Source organism: Eumetopias jubatus, unplaced genomic scaffold (assembly GCF_037043125.1).
Source record: "Eumetopias jubatus isolate StellerSeaLion01/CBP00866 unplaced genomic scaffold, mEumJub1_p1.0 scaffold_1, whole genome shotgun sequence".
Lineage (NCBI taxonomy): Eukaryota > Metazoa > Chordata > Mammalia > Carnivora > Otariidae > Eumetopias > Eumetopias jubatus.
Window position 1 is genome coordinate 8442490 of NW_028274807.1, and position 20589 is coordinate 8463078.

General features: G+C 41.9%; 1 protein-coding gene across 1 annotated transcript in view; it reads left to right on the plus strand.

The window, feature by feature from the left end:
- Positions 1–479: 479 nt before the first annotated feature.
- KCNJ6 (potassium inwardly rectifying channel subfamily J member 6) overlaps positions 480–20589 on the plus strand; it is a 66885-nt gene continuing 46775 nt past the window's right edge. Inside the window, exon 1 of the mRNA XM_028116596.2 lies at positions 480–1392. Within this exon, the coding sequence (XP_027972397.1) occupies positions 495–1392 (898 nt within the window). The 5' untranslated portion in view covers positions 480–494. The remainder of the gene's footprint in view (positions 1393–20589) is intronic.

Sequence of the window (20589 nt, forward strand, 5' to 3'; positions counted from 1 at the left end):
TTCAACACAGATTGGGGCAGGGGGGAGCACAATTCAGCCCATAACAGATAGCATGTCCAAGAGCCCACAATTGCTAAGTGGCAGAACCAAGACTGTCTGAATTGAAACATTTCTTTATCCAGGGTGTGCTGCCTCTCCATGTGATGGCATCACAGATAGAATGGGAAGACATCCCATGTAGGGGCTGACTCTTAGAACTTGCTGGAGGGAGACAGTTTCACAGCAGTAAACTCTGTCCTGGTGGGAAGGGTGGGGAAGTATTCACACGAGCTAGATTATAAGGCACAAGGGTCCAAGTCAACTAAAGGCCTGTCTAGAGATGCCAAATAAAAATGGCTTCATCTGTTCTGTTAAAAGCTACACAAATGCTATTTGGTTTCACTACCATACACCATACACAGTGTGGTTTCCATGATCCCAAAAGAACCAGCATTTCATTCCATTTTTCTTTTCTTTCCTCCAAACCACCAGCTAACGTCCTGGAAGGCGACTCCATGGATCAAGATGTTGAGAGCCCTGTGGCCATTCACCAGCCAAAGTTGCCTAAGCAGGCCAGGGACGACCTGCCAAGACACATAAGCCGAGACCGGACCAAAAGGAAAATCCAGAGGTACGTGCGGAAGGATGGAAAATGCAACGTCCATCATGGCAATGTGCGGGAGACCTACCGCTACCTGACAGATATCTTCACCACCTTAGTAGATCTCAAGTGGAGATTCAACCTATTGATTTTTGTCATGGTTTACACAGTGACATGGCTCTTTTTTGGGATGATCTGGTGGCTAATCGCATACATCCGAGGAGATATGGACCACATAGAGGACCCTTCATGGACTCCCTGTGTCACCAACCTTAATGGGTTCGTCTCTGCTTTTTTATTCTCAATAGAGACAGAAACCACCATCGGTTATGGCTACCGGGTCATCACGGACAAGTGCCCAGAGGGAATTATTCTCCTCTTAATCCAATCTGTGCTGGGGTCCATTGTCAATGCATTCATGGTGGGATGCATGTTTGTAAAAATATCACAACCCAAGAAGAGGGCAGAGACCCTGGTTTTTTCCACCCATGCGGTGATCTCCATGAGGGATGGGAAACTGTGCCTGATGTTCCGAGTAGGGGATCTCAGGAATTCCCACATCGTTGAGGCTTCCATCCGAGCCAAGTTGATCAAGTCCAAACAGACCTCAGAGGGTGAGTTCATCCCCTTGAACCAAACAGATATCAATGTAGGGTATTACACCGGGGATGACCGCCTGTTTCTGGTATCACCACTCATCATCAGCCACGAAATTAACCAACAGAGTCCTTTCTGGGAGATCTCCAAAGCCCAGCTGCCCAAAGAGGAACTGGAAATTGTGGTCATCCTAGAAGGAATGGTGGAAGCTACAGGTAAGGTGTAATCCATCCTGGGTTATCTGTGGGATCAATGCTCATTTTAAGCTGGACCTGACATACTTATTTATGATAAAATATGAAAATTGAGTTTCATTCACTATTGACTCCACCCCCTTGTTTCATGAAATAATATGCCTATGTGTCCTATAACCTTGGTGTACCCTCCAAGAAGCCTAACTATTTAACTTTTTAAAAGCTTTTGGAAAATAAACCAATAAACAATTTTTCGAAAGCACCACTTACTATATTTTAAATTTCCAAATATTTCCTTAAATTAAAATCTTATCTGTCTCCAAAGCACTTTTTAAGTGGCTCTAAAACATTGGTTAATTTAAATACTTGAGGTTATTTACTGGCAAGCCAGGAGAAAAAGTTAAGCCTTTCGAAGGAAGCCTGACAAATTGCTTTAATAAAAATGCAATTTCACCCCTTCTTTGGAAGCCATTTGCAAGACCTGTAGCACTGACTCTTCTTTTATATCAAGTGCAGGCAAGGTGTCTTTCCACATACTCTACCTGCTGAACCCCCAGCTGACATAACATTGTAGACCCAGTAAATAATTCAAGCAGGAAAGGAAAAAATTGAAGAACCATTCATCACAATCCCTTCCTCTGTTAATGGCTGATCATTGGTGTCTTCTCGGGAAAATGATCTGTCCTCAAAATAGAGAAATGGTCTGTTTTTATTGATGTCTTCACTCGTATCTGAACTTTATGCATGTTATACATCCCGATAGCAAAGCAGTTTCTGCCCATATTCATCGGTAACATTCCACAAAATAGATCCCTTCATTCTGACTTAAGCTAAGAACAGTGCCTCACAAGGAAAGTATAAACTGGAACCCAAATTCATTATTTTCTTTCCTGTTCTTTGGAGTTATCAATATTAGACTTAAAATCCTCTTTAGATAAGCAAGCTGCCCTTCTGTACTTTGAAGTCTGCAACCTGAGGCTCAGGGTTCATCTATATAATCTGAAAATGCACGGCCAACAGCCCAGCCCCGGATTCTTCTTCAACCCATAACCTGATCTTGGTCAACCCTTGAAAGTCGTTGGTCCCCTGTTTCCATTTCCCGGTACCCAACAGGCAAAGTCATAACCTCTAACTAACTTCTCTTAGAATGGTGGAAACTTTTGGGCTAGGTTTTTTTAAATGCAGCAAACAATGAAAATGTGAGTAAAAAAAAGTCTTTGTATGGAGCTCAGTGATTGGCATGTGCTTCTTTCCATAAAACAAAAGGAACATGGACCTAATTTGAAACAGCTTAAAGAATAACAAAATAATTCATGTGGAATACTAAGAGCTGGTCATGTGAACGGGGCTATCTGTGCCTTAAGCCTGACTTTCCCATGTACCCCTGAGGCAATGATTGTGCGTGGGGAGGAGGAAGAAGAGAGAGGAGAAGGAAGGGGAGGAGAGAGGGGAGGATACCATCCAAACGGGGAGCTCTGTCATTTCCTCGCAGACCAGAAACTTCTCCCACCTCGGCTGAGCACAGGGACTCTGGATCCCCCTACTGGTGGCCACTGTGGTACAGCCATCGGCAGCATCAACTGACCATTCAAGATGCGGTTTTAATATTAGATTTCTCGCTATTAATGATGTACTATATGTTGGCTAATTGAATTTAAATTTAAAAAAAAAAGGATTACTCACTATAAATTCTCCCAGTAGGACATGAGGCGGGGGGGGAGGGGGGGGTGGACAAGCCTTGTTATCATTGTATTTCTGAGTTCAAGAAGTAAAAGCCACTGGAGATGTACCCTCTGGTTATTGGTGTTAATCTGTGCTTCAAATTGCAGGAGCTGAGCTTTGCGTTCCCTCAAACCAAAGCCCAATCTCAAAAAACAAATGAATCCAGAATAAGCAAATTATCTTTGTAATGTCCCTGAGTTGGAATTCTCCCTGAGGCATACCCTGTCTTTCTGATGACAGCTTGTTATGAGTGAGGCTTTCTAAAGGGAAGAACATTGTTTTCTTGGTCATTAACAGTGATACTTGCCTCTGAGCATTCAGCAGTCTTTCTTACTGCTTTCTTAGAGAAAAGTTGGTAGTTGCCAGCAAAAAAGAATCAAAATACACTGTTCCTGGGAAAGTCAACTACTGTTAATTTTCTTAAAAAAAATAGTTTTCTAATTTCTGTTAAGTGGAGGGAAGAGTGTTCTAGAAAGTTCTGGGTTTGTCTGGAAGCTGGATATGTCTTGATCTTTTCCTGATGAGATTCATACAGTTCAGTACTTCCATAACATCTGATCTCTTCAACTTCAGCGGGATGCTTTTTCTTTGTGAATGAAAAGCACAAATGGGATTTATGGATACTAAACAGGCCCTTGAGGGATGATGGAGGGAATGCTCCAGGGAGTCAAAGCCACAGGAAAAAAATAAATGTGGACCGAATGCACACCAAGGAAAACAAATTCATAAGAATCTAATTATTCATTGTAGGGCTAGATGGGAAATCAGAAGCCTTGAAAACAGCAAGCTGACACAAAACCATTTCCGTTTTATTTATTCCTTTCCAAAATGTCTTAGTTAACCTTAAACCACTATCACTGATCCCAATTAGCAGTCCTCTTCCAAAGATGAGCCCCACACCGCAAACTCACCACAATGCTCTCTTCCTGTCATGCATGTTGTGGTTACACAGTGATCCCAATATGGTGCTTTCTGGAAATCTGAGCTATCCTGCAATGACCTGAGTATCCACCGGGGTCCTTCAGTCTGCTGAGCAACCTGGCCTAACATAGGTCAGTTGGTGTTCCGTTGACACATTATATTCTCAGGATAGCTGTACGGCAGCAAGCCCGCTTTGTCACATCACTTAGAGTCAGGCACGTTTTTAGCAAATGAAAGTAAGCTCCTTGAAGGCAGGACATGAGTCTTGCCCAACTTTAATGCCCTACACATTCTGGCCCCAGTCCTCTAGCCTCATAAAAGACAGACTCACAAAAGACCCACAAAAGACCTACAAAAGATAGAGCCACATCCTTGGTGGATGGCTTTAGTCTGGTCCAGCCCAGAGTCAGAGGGATGTATGCGGTGACCTCTCAAGAACCTTCCAGTCATGTGATTCTATTTTTGAAAACGAATCAAACCCTGGAAAATTCTGACACCAGCCACCCAGACATCTGGGAACTGGCCGCGTCTCATCCTGCAAATATATTTTTAAAGGGGGCCCTTTATGTTCCTGACACATGGGCAATTTTGAGATAGTGATGTTTACAGAAGAGTTCACAGCTACGTAAACAAACATGCTCAGCAGCTGTGGCAAATGTGCTTTAAAATAGTAAAGCATTCATATAGACTGTTATTTATAGAGGGCAAATTGGCCTGGAGGCTAGATGACAGCTACACAGAGCTGGGCCTGTTGCCAGCCAGCTCCTCACTATAGCCTTTCTGATTGATGAACTTCCATATTTACCCCCAACGATTATGCAACTATGACAAGCAGCCCTTTCCAACACCTCAGCAAATGTGCCTCGTTAGTTAGGATGAATCCCCATTAAGCTTTTTTTTTTTTTACACTTTTTATTATGGAAATCATAAAACTTATACCAGAGTAGACCAAATAGTATAATTAACTCCCATGTACCCATCATTCAATTTCTAGAATTCTCAATTCACAATCAAACTTGTTCCATCTATACTACCACTCACTAACTGCCCCTGGCATCGGATCATTTGATCTACACATCTTTCCGTGTGTGTTTCTAAAAGACAAGGCTTCTAAAGCATAATCAATTGCTTTCAAATCTGCTTGTTTGAATCGGGATCCAGAGGAGGCTAACACGCTGTGACTGGGATCTCGTTCAAGCCTCTTAATCTCTGAGCTCCACCTCCATCTCTGGGTTTGTTTGTTTTTTTTTTCTTCAACTTTTTCTCAAGAGAACTTCCGGAAAATTTAAATACTGCACAGAAAACTGGGGAAATTGGAGGATGGGAAGAAGCCAAGTCAATGCAGATATACTAACACTACAGATGAGGAAACAGGGCTGACAGCCCAGCAGCCTGCGTCTGTCGGTTACCGAGGAGAGGAGTGTGCATCAGAAGCCCAGGAAGGCAAACCGGAGGTAGGCGCCAGCAAACCGGAAGTCGGAAATGGGAAGTGGGGGAGGGCGAATCGGAAGGAGTTTCCGTCCTTCACCACAGGAAAATTCAGCTCTGTCTCTAGAGAAACGTGCATGTGAAGAGGGTTTTGTCACAAAAAAATCACACCACAGATCACAGGAGTTCTGAGTTGCAAGGAATCTTCACCCAGCTCTTTACAGATGAGAAAATGGAGACCCAAGCAAGATGAGTTGCTAGCAAGACTAGACTAGTACTTGGCTAAAGTCAAATGGCTGCTGGGAAAGTAGGAACTTGAAACCCAAATTCGCTGATGTTTACAGCCTCCAAGTCCAGTGCTCTTTGCATGGGGAAAGCTGTTGGTTCATGAAAATTCAATAGAGAAGTGCACCCAAAGAAAATGTCTGTTTAGTGTGCAAACAAGCTGTTTTCCCTTTTCCTCTACTATTAGTTCCTATTTTTCTTTAAGGTGTCTCTGTTGGTCTCCAATGTTACCGGTTCATTTTTAAAAACTCTTTATGCATTCACATGAATTTTTAACAGCCATATATTAAAATGAAATGTGCCACAAAACGGTTCTGCAATCCAAACCAAGTAAGCAATGTCTACACAAATACCCCTGGAAGAGTATGAGGTTCTGTCAGATCTGATTTCCAAGTACCATTGTTCTTTCCTGTGATCAAAATGCCATTTCACTATAATAGAGGAGCATATGAGATCACAGATTTTGAAAAGGTGGCATTTTGCAGATAAGATGGTTGAGTGTTAGCATTACAGTACTCTTAAACTATTTCTAGTAATGATACTTCATACCCATTACATTTTTCAAATCTTATTTTCTCCTTTTGATAAGTTACAGCTAATCTCTCCATTGACAAGTCATTATCTCAGGATTTACCATCTTTGTCTTAAGAGTTATAACCCCAACTACCTAGCCCAGGAAAAAAATTAATTGATGTGATCTGAACTTGGGTGAAACCCTCCTGGTAAATCTATATAAATAGGAATAAAAAAAAAACTTCAAGGACACATGAATTTATTTTTCCTATGTAGAAATCTACCATTCATCATCATCAAGAAGTCCAACTATCCTTTCTTCCTTGAGCATTAGGTTCAAGTGATTTATTCAGGGCTTCTTTCCAAAATGTCTACCTCAATATCCAGTAGTGTCATTGGCTGGATAAAAACTGATGATAATTGCTCCCCAAGTAGGGTAAACTTTCTGTGGTCCTCAGTAGTTTGAGGACACTGTGTACTGATTCTCCAAATGTCCTAACAATCTGAGGTTGGATGCTGTAGAACACACACAGAGTTTTAAGCTTTCCACAAGCCCTCTAAAAGGAAGAATACTATAACTCTGTTAAATATTATAACTCCATTAAATATTTCCCATAATTTAGGAGGCATGTAGGGTCCCAAAATTTAGAAGGTAGTACATCAAAGTCACCATATATTATTGTGATTGTGATTGACAAAATACAAAAAATTGACAAAACTGACAAAAAATTTTTCATTATTAAAACACCTATACCAGACAATCCATTGGTCTGCCTTTTCTAAATAGGCCATGAGGAGCTACTGAAATAGATGTCCCATAGAAATTAATGATGGACACACAATATATACAATTTAGATTCAAACCCAAGAAAAAAATGGAATTAGCATCTAAAAGTTACCTCTGGCCCAAACTCTAAAGTCAATACTCATGTTGGGAGGAAATAGCACTATTCAGATTAAGACATGAGTGTCAAATAGTGTGAAGCCTCTAATTAGCATATCCTTAAATAAATGGAGTTTTATTATTTCCTAGGGCATCCTATAATATGACCAGAGACAGCATGGTGCCAGTGAAACAGTTCCACTGGACAATTTCTAATGACCAGGAGAGAATCACTGGGAAAAACCATGTAAATTATTCACACAACATACACACACACTACACACTGAGCTGAACAAACAGCCAGAGGTGCTGCTTCTCCAGTTAAGCATGCCCTTCCTCTTCTCTCTTTCACACACCCACTTGCAAATTCTCTTTGTTATATTAATTGTTTAGTATGCCTCTTTTTTAAAAGTAATCTCTCTCAGCTATAGGTAAGCTTAAGTGCTTCTTGGTGTTGTTTATAGTGCCAGCCATCCTGGGTTCAAACCACAGTTGCTCCATTCACTGGCTTCCTTAATCTCTCAATGCCTCAAGATTTCTTCCACACTAAAATTGAAGTAATAGTGGTACCTACCTCACAGGTGACCTTTTGACTTCCTGATTCTATGAGAGCAGATCATTTCTTCCCCCATAGAATGCACAGGTGAAAGGCCACAGACAGCAAAACTTTGAGAGGATGGGAAGCCTGGCAGTCCAAAGGGCCAAACATGGAGAGTTGGCTTCATTGTTTTCAGGGACCATGCAGTTGATGCCTTGACAGGATAACAAATGACCCTCTGAAGGCCCTCTGAATAGTCAAAATGGCAAATATTAACTTGTGATAGCCAGTTCAAGAAATGCATACTCACAACCGAGAGTAAATGCCAACCTGGACTCTGCCCCAGTTACTTACCATGAATTACAAATCAATGGGATGTGAATTAATGAGGATCACTGGACTCAGAAGAGCCTTTGCATTCCTATAGATAGTAACATTTCATCATTATAATTTCTGCCCAAAGTGGACATGAATATAGATTATTCTCGGGTCTTCTAAGGCAAGGGCTCAGTGAGGACAAGGCCAATAGTCTGCATCTGAAAACAGTATTTCTATGTTCCCAGGTCTCCTCCTAGGAGGTTTCTCATAAGAACTCTAAGGTATTGGGTGATGTCCCGATTTGGAGAATGTATTTTGTGCTGTTAACTCAACTCAACTAAATTATATTGACTTACATAATAATTCCTTAGAGATACTTCCGCTTTAAACTATGGATCTACTTCAACAAAACGGTCGGTTCACCCTTAAATGATGCGGGGATTTGAGGCACTGACTCCCCATGCAGTTGAAAATCCATGTATAATTTTGACTCTCCAAAACATAACTACTCATAGCCTACTTTTGAACAGAAGCCTTACCAATAACATAGTTGATGAACACATATTTTTATATGTTATATGTAATATACTGTATTCTTATGATAAAGTAAGCTAGAAAAAAGAAAATGTTAAGGAAATCATAAGGAAGAGAAAATACATTTACAGTACTATACTGTAAAAAAATCCACATATAAGTGGACCCACATAGTCCAAACCTGTGTTGTTCAAGGGTAAAATGTAAATAGTAATTTCTGTGTAGCCAACTCCATTGTTCTTTATTGACTAAGAAGAGTGATGAAGATATTGTAGCAGTCCACTTTCCATAAGTTATGCTTCAGTAACAAACAACCCTAAGTGTTTAAAACACAAAAGCTTATTTCTCATTCACATTACATGTGAGCTACAGCTCTGTCCACATCGTGTTTACTCCAGGATGCAAATTGAAGGAGCAAGCAGCCCTATGTAGGATATGCCGTTCTCATGGCAGGGAGAAAAAAGAGAAATGGCAGGATGCCTCAATACTGCTCATCATTTATTAGTCAAAGCAAATCATATGGCAGTGATTGATATCCATGGAATGGGGAAATATAGTTGCCTCATAGGACGTGGAATAAACAATTGAGAACAGAATAATACAATTTACCACAGATAACCAAGTGGTTTTGAAAACCAGGAGACTGAATTAAAACCTTTTTGAGTTAAGGTCTAAAATCGACAGTAGTCATTAGTGTTGTGTACCAAATATGTCCAGCTTTCATCCTTCCAGACACATGTTTGGATCACATTTCCCTGCTCCTGTTGAACATGGCCACAGGATGCACATTCTTCCAGAAGTATACACCTAAGCCATGCATATCACTCTGGTGGAAAATTCACAAGCCAATGTGTAATGTTCCCTTCATTTTCTATGGTACTCAAAGTACATGTCACAGTGGCGCTTCTGTCATCCTGGACTGTTGACTGGCTTCGAAGAGTAGACCCCTTCCCCTGTCAAGTCACTTGGATCATGTAGCATGACTGAGAAATAACCTCATGTTATTGGTTAATATTGGGTTAAGCCACTGAAATTTGGGTTGTTTATTACCATGGCGAAATCTAGCCTATCTTGTCTGATATAAAATATCACACTAATATTTTGACAAGTTGGCTGTTGTACGTTGCTAACAGCTCTGGATTAGCCATGAATTAAATGTGTAACTAGTTACTTTGCAGAACTTCCCCTCCCCCCCTTTAAGTTCTCCCTTCACAGGCCAAGGCTTTCAGATCAGCCCAGCTGACTTCAAATTCTGTCTCTACTCCTGACTATCAATGACATTGGGTACATCATATTCCTTAATTTCACCAAACCTCTTTTTCCATTCTGAAAAGTGAGAATGATACATCTACAACAATATTCCATGAGATAAGACATGGAAGTCATTCATCATGGGTGCTATACTAGTGCATAGTAAGTGCTCAATAAATTTAGAGAGTGAATCTGTAATTCTGCGAATCATGCTATTCTCATCCATCATTCTTGTAGTGCCTTTCAGATACCAATTACTTTAGTAGGTGCTTTGCACAAAGATTATTTTCAATCTTCAAAAAACTTCTAAAAGGTAGGTATCATCCTCATTTAACAAATGAGGAGTTGGCTCTCGAGTGGGGAGTTAGAGAGTAACTTTCCCAAGATCACCCAGCCGGTGAAGCGATAAAGCTAGGATTCACTCTCAGAGCTGCCCACCTCCCCATTCTATCTGCCCCATGCCTCTCCAGAGGAGGCATGGTACACACAGTCACATTTAAAGGGGTGGTTATTGATTCAAGTTCATTAGTACACTGACAATTATGGCTCAATGATACATTCTCTTCTGATTAGTGGCTTTGGTTTGCCCGTCACGCTCACCTCACCTGACCATAAAAGGCAGGGGCAATCTGCTCTTGCATAACATGTGGCACTGTGTCTCCTGAAAGGGCACCTACTGGCTCATACTCCAGATTCTGCCCAATTCATTGTTATCAGGTGACCATGCCAGTTGATGCTCTGGGCCAACCCCATCCAAAACAACCTGATGCCATGCCAAGTATAACCCAAAGTGTAATCAAGCAGTCAGCTCACAAACCCTTAGGGAAGGAAAAAATAAAGTTTAATATTGAAAGGGAAGAATCAATTTTGATTCTGAACTCCCTGCCAGAAAGCACAATAATAAAAAGATTTAGGCTTTGACTAGCCTAATTAAACTTTGCTGGGGCTTCCATTTCATTGCAAACTGTCCAACAAGAGTCTTTTTGGGGTTTGATGATGATGATGATAATTTTTCTCTAGTCACTGAGGTCATCCTTAGAAGATTTTAATTAAACTTTTGCTGAGTAAATACATTTCCTTTTACATTTTCTCAAGCATATTTTATATAGGGTGACTATTAATAGAAATCTGTGAAAGCCAGTGGTTGAGGAGGGGCTGATGAGTGATGGCATTAGAGGAATACCCAAAATGGGAGCACTGAGGAGACAAAGCTAAATGTTGAGTCTAAAGTGTATTGAGGAGGGCACGTGTTGTGATGAGCGTTGGGTGTTATGCTTAACTAATGAATCATTGAACACTACATCAAAAACTAATTATGTACTATACAGTGGCTAACTGAACATAATAAAAAAAATAAAGTGAATTAATGCCCTGTTCACAGTGGCCCCAAATTAAGTATGTTTAATACAACACAGAGAGCTAAAGTAGCAGTAAAGTATTAGTCCTTTATTTGCTTTAGATACTTGGTTTTCTATATTGTCTGTTTCTCCAAAGTTGGAAAAGTTGTTAAACTTTGGGGGAACAAAAATGATGCTGGTCCATAACTCTTGCAGATGTTTTTAAGAATCCACAAGGTCCAATAAGGGGCAAGAAAGATTTCCAAACACCTCCCTGAGTCTTTCCAGCATGATTCCTTTGTGTTCACCCAGAGGGACCTCAGCATGTTCAGTCTTACCTGAAGACTCCCTGTCAGCCCCCATAGCTAGGGGAAGAAAGAGGCCACATTTGTTAAGCCAACAGCAGATGACTGTATTTGGAGGCAGGCAACTTGATTGGCCATGGACAAACCAGGCCAAGAGCAAGGAAGGGCAGGGTTGTTTCCAGTACAACTTTGCAGCCTCCACTGCTGTGGGGATCTGGCACAGAGCTGCACCCTGTGTTTGGTGGATGAATTAGCAAAAGCTCCCCTGTAGCTGGAAATGGCCTTTCTGACACTGAAGAGGCTAGCTGAGGGCACCATAAATTCCCATGTCAGCAAAGCAAGGTGTCCTGTATTGCCACATTGAAGGGTAGAATGACACTGTGGCATTTCTTTCCTTGAGTTCAGTCTGATATGTGCTAAACCTGGTAGAAGGGGGCACCTCGTGAGTAATGAGCATCCATTATCTGGGGAGGCAATAGTCTGGTGGACAGGAGACAGAAAAGATATTAGGTAAACTTGTGCAGTTGTTTTCACTGTATCTCACATGTCCTACCCTAGGGTCTCTTCTTAGGATGAGACAAAATTCACAGATGGATCCAAGGAGTATGCATTTAAATTTAAATGGTTAGTCTGTTCATGTTCCCATCTACCAAAATCTACTTTCTCCTCTCTCTTCGATCTAACGACACTTCTCCTAAATAACAACCTGGCCTCAAACTTAGTTGAGAAAATGGAAGCAATCGGGATGGATCGCTGATCCTCCCTCACACAGCCATATCTACCACCCTGCCTGGGCCATTCACCCCTGTCTGTCTTCCCTCCTATTCTTGGAGAGCCCTGCTCAACCCAGGGCCAACTCTGGATCCCACCCCTTCAGTCTACTCAGAGATTTTTGGACTGCACCATCTTTCCCTTTCTTCCATCAACAATTTTTTTCTTAACAGTCTATTCCCATCAATATAAAAACATTCCCTGATCTCTGCCATCTTCAAAAACAAACAAAAACAAAACTATACGTCTGTTGGCACCATGGTCCTCTCCAGTACTGTCCCATTCCCTGACTCTCTTTCTCACATTACTTCTAGAAGGGATCATCTGTCATCCCCACGACCATCTTTTAACTTTTCATCCTAAATGGGCTTCTGTTCCTAGCACACCACTGAAACTCCCTGGCAATATCCAGCCTGTTAGTTCCAAAGGCCACCCCTCTGTTCCTGTTCTACTTGGCCTTTCCACCTAATGGCCACTGCCTCTCAGCTATAGGTTACACTAATATTTTGACAAGTTGGCTGTTGTACGTTGTTTGATTTTCTCCAACCTTTCTCCCCTGGTGTTTATCACTTCTGCTTGCCCTCCTTCTTCAGTGAAAGCTCCTTTCCATCCTCTGCTGCAACCTATTTCTTCTTGCTTCAGAGCATATTCTATCTGGAGTCCTATTGTCCACTTTCCCTCTGAGCCATTTCAGCCAGGCCCTTGACTTCAATGACCATCTTTTTTTGCATGTGACATCAAATTTCTATCTCTGGCCTGAACCTCTCCCCTGAGTTCTGCACTCAGAAATCCAGCTGCATACATGGCATCCCTATTTAGATGCCTAACAAGCCTTCACAACTAATGTGGCCAAAGCAGAAACTAGAGATGCTAGAATCCACTACAATTTCTTCCCCTCTCAATCTTATCCATGTTCATAAATGTCATCATCAGTCATTCAGTGACTTACACCAAAAACTGCAGCAGCAAACTTGATTCATCTCATTCCCTTATAGATATGACTTCCAAAAATATGTCTACGTCTATGGCTACCACCCCAGATTAAATTGTCATATGTGGAGGGAACGACATTCAACGGAGTCTCCCTGCTTTACTCTGACCATCCTACAAAAGCTCATTTTGCACATAGTATCTAGAGTGCTTTTACTAAATGTTAACCAGAGCAAGTCATTCCCATGCTTACAGTGCTCCAAAATATTCCCACGGCACTTGGAAAAATCCAGATTCTTTGCCATAGCCTACAAGGTCCATCTAGCCCATCTCCAGCCTGCTTCTCTGCTTTTACCTCCAACCACTTTCCCACCTGACTCACCATGCGGTAGCCGCATGGGTTCTCCACTCTGAGCACAAGGAATCTTCCACCAGTAGGTCTTCTCCAACCACCTGATAGAAACCAGCTTCAATCACTGTGCATACATTGTGTGGAACGTGTCACCAGCTGACGTTATCTGGTTATGTGTTTATTATCAATCAGAATGTAAGTTCCAGGAGAGCAGTGCCTCATGCTGTTCTTTGCTGTACTCCCGGTACCTGGGATAATTCCTGGACCATAGTAGGTAAATATGTAGGTGCCAGAATAAATGAGTGGAGGAATGAATAAAATATCCTATATGGTCACAAACCAGATTGGTCCCTTAAGCACTAGCAAAAGTCTGGAATCACTTAAAATTGCAAAAAAAAAAAAAAAAAATCCACCTGGCCATGGTCAGCTTAAAGCCTCTGCCTCCTGATATCGAGAATCACTCTGGGAACCAGCTCCAACCACCCATTCTCAGTCTTCTTCAGGGCTCCCTTCCATTATCTGCTATAGACAATTTCAGTGGCTCAGGGTGCCTGGGTGGCTCAGGCAGTTAAGTGTCTGACTCTTTGTTTCAGCACAGGTCATGATCTCAGGGTCATGAGATCAAGCCCTGCGTCAGGCTCTGAGCCGGTTGTGGAGCCTGCTTGCGATTCTCTCTCTCAAATAAATAAATCTTTGGGGGGAAAAAAAGAAAATTTCAATGGCTCCCTAGGGCTCTGTCCTAAGCTCTGATCACTTCTTTCTGCACATCCTCCCAAAGTAACCTATCCCTGACTCTTGGCCTCACCTCATATCAGTGGGCAGTGTTTCCCACAGGTACAGCCCCACACCTGTCTCCTGAGCTACAGACCCAAGCAGCTAACTATGTCCTGGACACCTCCATCTGGGTGGCTCTCAGGTCTCTTATACATAACTTGTCCTAAATTCATATCTGTTCCCTCTTCTGTAGTCCACACTTTGATGAATAAAACCACTAGTTTCCCAGTTTCCCAGGTCAGAAAACTGGCTGTCATTTTACACTACCCCCTCCATTGCGCACTGCAGCTTTCGCACTCCCAACCATTTCCCTGACCTCTGACTGCTGCTAGCCCATAGGGCTCCTTTGTGCAAAAGAGGAAAAGGCATCCCTCCTCAAGACACTCTACTGCCATCTGCTGGGAAATTTCTGTAACAAACAAATTTGTACTTAGATGTGATGAGTTGTGCAGTGTACAACCTGCACAACCATATGTGGCAGCCGTGGCAGCCCTTGTCCATTCCTTCTCATACCTGTCTGGAGTATCCAAATGTTCTCTCTTCTTCATCATCTTGGCCACTGCATTGATTTACAGCACCACTCCCATCCCTTGGAATATTACCTGTTTCCGTACCGTCTTCCCTAAATGTAGACTCTTGTTTCTACAATCCTCTCCTTACAATTGTCAGAAGACACTTTGTGACCTCCAAATACCATCCCCTAACTCCCCAGTTCAAACATTCTCAGCAGTTTCTGAGTAGTTGAAGAATAAAGACCAATCTTTTGTATGTCTCAGTCATGCACCTGTCCAGGTGCCCTGTCTCTTTCCCCACCACCTGCCTATGCAGCTGAAATTCCTGAACACACTGTGGGTTATTTTGCCTCTGGACTGCACATGTGCTATGACATTATATCCATCTAGGATATATTCCTCCATTTTTATCTTTCTGATAACTCCTACTCATCCACCAAATTTCCCTGCAAATGCTGCCCCCCACCACCAACCATGAAAACTTCATGACTGCTTCCTCTACATTTCCACACATTTCCATCATGTCTATTGTATTGTGGGTGATTGGCTACATGGCTGGGTGCCCCCAACAGACTCCACATTTTTGAGAATGAAGATTGTGCTTTTTCTTCTATTCTCAGCAACTAGCACAATTTGGCACATGACAGGTGCTCAAAAAAAGGGGTGAATGCATAAATGATTTTTTAAAAAGCAAGGTCTAGCCTTCCCAAATGTGTCTCAGATTCTCTGAAGCATTTCATCTTCACCTGGCACCATGTTATCTCAACTCTACCAAGAGCCAAGGGCTACATCTCCCTTCCCTATGAGGCTGTTATATCGCTTAATTTAAAAATTAAAGACACATTTTATTTAAAAAGTCTGTTTATTCTATAGGATTCTGTCCCCACCCAACATTCAGCATGCATCTTATAAACTCCATCTGATACAGAAAACGAATAACTTAAAGCAGAGATCCAAAAGGTAAACTTGTCCTAGAATTTGCTCTCTATTGCACAAGAGCTCTGCCGAATAGAAATAACCCTAAGTCCCTTCCGAAAGCGGATCTGGTCCACTGGAGACTCTCTGGGGCCGGGAGCGTGGACTTCTCGAGCAAGTGTCTCTCATGACTTTCATCCCACCTCATTCCACACACAGAGATTTCCCTCTGATATTCTCTGGTTCCACTCTCAAGCCTCCTCCCCTCTGCCAAGGGAATAAGCAAGGCTCTCAGAAAAGCAAAGTGTGGGAAAGAGTGACCCTTTTCCTAAGTTTCTATCAAGAAGGGTCTCACTAGACAACACTTCCTCGCTACAGTTAGGAAGGATGAGTGGGCAAGGTGTCTTAAGCTGATGTGTATTCAGTCTGCAGGCAAGAAATTTCCAGAAACTTCCATGTGCCCAGAATTGTGCAAAGTTAGGAAAACACAGTCTTGTCTTTAGGGAACTCACATTTTAGAGCAGGATTTGGAAAAATGTTTTCTTTAAAGGGCCCAGTAGTAAATATTTTAGTCTTTGTGACATCTCTGTCACAATGACTCAACTCTGCTGCCATTGCGTGAAAGCAGCCATAGGCAATAAGGGTACAAAGGATTGTGGCTGTGTCTCAATAAAACTTTATTTATGGACACATAATTTTCACATGTCATAAAATATTCTTCTTTGGGGTTTTGCCAACCATTTGGAAAGGTCAAAACGACTCTTAGCTCTCCCCTGTTCTAGACATTGAGACAGACACACACAAATCACAATATGATACAAAATGGAATACTGTACATAAAGGGAACATTTTAAATGGCAAGGTGGGACAGTGTACATGAGCTCTGCTCTGGTAATCCCAGTCAGAACTGCACTTCAGACATACTCCACATCCTCACTGTGGCAAGCATGACACCTCCCTGGAAAAGGAGAAGCCGCCATAATCCATGGAAAGATGAAATCATTCGCATCTGCATCCCCCAGAATGAGAACACAATAAGGAGCAGAGGTTTCCTGACCGTAGAGAGAGAGCTAAAATTATCTTCTGTTCAAAAGGAGAGATTCATCAGTAAACAGTACTATTATTAACATCATGTTTTAAAGAAAAAAATAAAAAGACATGAGCAGTTTTGTTTAACGAGGGTTTGCACTGACTCTCCGTTTCCTTGTTTGCTTGCTCTGTTTTGCTCTTGGGTGAAAAGTACTCCCACTATTTCAAGCTTTCTGACTCTTCTCATAGTAACATGTATTCTTAACATCAGTCCATTTGGAGGATGAAGATTCTAAAGTCCATTGCACCCTGAAAGAGATGTTTTTGGTCCAAACTCCACTCTGCCCTCACCCCCGTTTTTTTAGGAGGCTGAGTGGAACTTACAGTAATTAGCCATCAACAAAGACACACAACCTTTACTATGAATTACACATCCACACAAAACAACCCTGCACTATATCAGGCAACCATGGGCCACAGTCTATTCAGAAAGGTGCCCTTAACATATTCATCCAAAATGCCTCCAATCATACAGAAGAACTTGCTGTCAACATAGCCCCCCAAGTGACATTGCTCAGTCTTTCTAGTGTCACTGGTCCAACCAAATATGGTAGGTGGGAAGACCTCACAAAGCCCCACTGATGTACTTTGGCTGTATTTCTATCTAACCACAGGATTTTGGATCAGAAAAACTGTACTAATCATTTGAATCACAATAGCACTTAGGAACTTTCCTAATAAAATTGTGTTCCCTAGAATGGATTTTCACCAGAAAACACACAGGAAGCCTCAGGTTTCCTCCTAGTTCATCTTTGTTCTCTGTCTTTCCACACTGCCTTCTGTGGCTCTTTCTCCTCACCAGTCTGAATTCTCTACACCCTGTAAGGTCCAAGAGGCATCACCTCCTCCGTGAGGCCCTCACATGATGCAGCTGGCCCCATGTTCTCTCCTCTACTCAGGTCCTGTACTACTTCTTACTTTCTTGAGTGCCGTTGCCTTCTTCCCAGTAGACAGTGAGCTATGTTGTGGATAGACCCTAATCTTCTGGTCTTTTCTCTCCTTTGTCCCTCGGCCCTATAGTGAGCACATGAAGACCTCAGGGCCTGCTAGCAACAGCTCAGGGACCTGTCAAGGTACCTCCTGGCCTGCCCCTATGGATCCAAACCATGCTAAGGGTTCTTTGACAACAGTTTGACAAGTGTCAGGACCAGAATTGGTTATAAGTTCATTTATAGACACTCAGCATAGCTGACCCATTCTGGGTCCTCAATCCTATTAGCCATGCTATATCACCTGTCAGGGCAGCAGAAACAGTCTTTCACATTTTACCACATTTTCTTAACCATCCTCTCTAGATCTAGATGCACATACCAACATAGATAGATGTGTGTATACATGTATATGTATTGGAGATTCTTTTTAATCATTTGAAAGTAAACTGTAGACATGACTCCACTTTACCCCTAAATTCTTCAGTGTATATTTGTAAAGATGAAGACAGTGTTGGAAAACCACAGTGTAATCATCAAAATCAGAAAATTGGTATTAACACAATGTTATTATCTAAACTGCAGACTTGATTCAGATTTTGCCAAATAATTTCTCTTATTAAAATCCTAGATCATAGTATGTTGTCAAGTCTCTTAATCTCTATAATCTAGTGGAGCTCTTCTACCTCTGTTTAACTTTCATCATATTAACTTTTTTGAAGAGTTGAGGCAAGTTACTTTATAAAACGTCCCTCGGTTGAGATTTTTTTCATGTTTCCTCATGATTGGGTTCAGTTTATGCATTTTTTGACAAGAAAAAAAGAGACATGATGCTGTGTCCTTCTCAGGACATCATATCAGGAGGCACATGAGGTCAATATTTCCCAACTGGGTGATGTTAACTTCAATCACTAGTTAAGGGGGTGCCTACCAGTTTTTCCTCTGTAAAGTTATTATTTTTCACTTTGTAAAGAGTATTTTGTGGATGGGTACTTTGAGACCATGTAAATATCCTGTTCCTCCTCAAACTTTCATTTTAGCACTCATTGATGATGCTTAACTAAATCAATTAGGTATTACTAAGATGGTCACCAAATGGTGATTTTCTAGCTCCATGATTTTTTCTACATTTGGGCGTTGGCTTTCAACTATGAGGAAGAGTTTCTATCTATCTATCTATACCAGTATGGACTCACAGAGTCTTACTTTATTCAATGGATTACAATCTGCTGTTACTATTTATTCACAATGCTCTAATAATCCTAGATTTGGCCAGTAGAATCCCCTTCAGGCAGGCTTCTTGTCCTTTGAGCATTTATTCATCATTTTTTGTGCTCTATCTTCCTTTATGGCACAAAAAGATGTTGTAGGTTCCCCTTGTAGTTTCCCAGTCCCCGCTATGGAACCAGACATTTCTCCAAAAATTCTTCATTCCCTTCTAAAGACCTTCCCTTTAGAAGCCAAGACCTGAGCACTAGGAGTGCAGAGCAGATAACCATATTAGGCTCCTTCAATTATAAAAGAGAAGGTCAGTTCTACCCCAGCTCCACTGGCTGCTAAGTGTTTCTATCTGAACTAAACCAGTAGCTCAAAAACACTTCACCCCAGGAACTTGTCAGGAAGAAAGCCCAAGCTCATCACCTCCAATATTTATCAGAAAGTTGATCTGGACTAAAACAGTTGGAGAGGCCTGCATGTAACCACACAGTCCTTGCATTCTTCCAAAAAGTCTTAAAATCCAGCACCTACCAGAGATAGCATGATGCATGATACAAGAGCAGTCTCCCAAAACTGACCCTGTGCCTACTAGAAGGTGGTGCTGACTATAGTTCAGAGCCCCACCACCTTGTTGCAAACTCTCGGGGGAAATTTCCTCATGTCATGGTACTAAGAAGAGTTGGACTTTTGCTTGGCAATTGCTTTCCTTGTATGTGATGGATGCTGTAAACCCTGTAACTAGCCAGGTCTCCCTTGTGGTTGCAGTAATGTCTAGAACCAAATGTGTGGGGCATCCGTGCATTTCATAAAGCATCAACCCTGGTGTTTCTCACAGCCCCTTCCTAGGTGGGTTTCTCTCTGTGGCAATCACTCCCATCATGATGGTTGCTGTTTACATGCTATGCGTATTAGGTGTCTAGGCCTGCCATAAAACATACCACAAGCTGCATGGCTTAAAAGAAAGACATTTATCTTCTCACAGTTCTGGAGGCGGGAAGCCCCAGATTGAGGTGGCGGCAGATTCGGTTTCTAGTGGGAGGTCTCTTCCTGATTTGCAGATGGCCACCTTCTCCCCATGTCCTCACTTGGCCCTTCTTCTCTGTACTCAAAGAGAGAGCTCTCTCCCTCTTCTTAAAAGGACATCAGTCCTACTGGAATAAAACCCCACCTTTGTGACCTCATTTAACCTTTATACCTCCAAATAGGCTCCATCTGCAAGTACAGTCACACGGGGACTTAGGGCTTCCTCATATGAATTTGGAGGTGGGACACAATTAAGTCCATAACACTCTGTAAGCTGCTTATATCCTTTGTGGACCAAGTCAGAGTAATAATAAATAAACACAGTGTTTTCATCCTTGCCCAGAGTCTACAGCTTCACAGAAATTCCCCACACTCGACTGACACGTAGAATGTAGAACCTGCCATTCTGCAGGCTGAAATGGAACAAAGGCCATACCTATGATTTGATTAATTGTGTTTCTCTTAAAATTACATAAAGCAAAATGCACTGAAACTTGGCTCATTATTCCATAATCAAGCGGTATGGAAAAATCCTGAAGTGTTCCATCATCCCTCCCTCAAAGCTGCCCACACCCTTCTCTCTTTACTGGAACATCTGAACTTGTCGTTGCTAAAAGAGCCCTCCAGGATGGGAAGGTCAAGGCCTATGTAAAGGTGCTGCATCACTGTC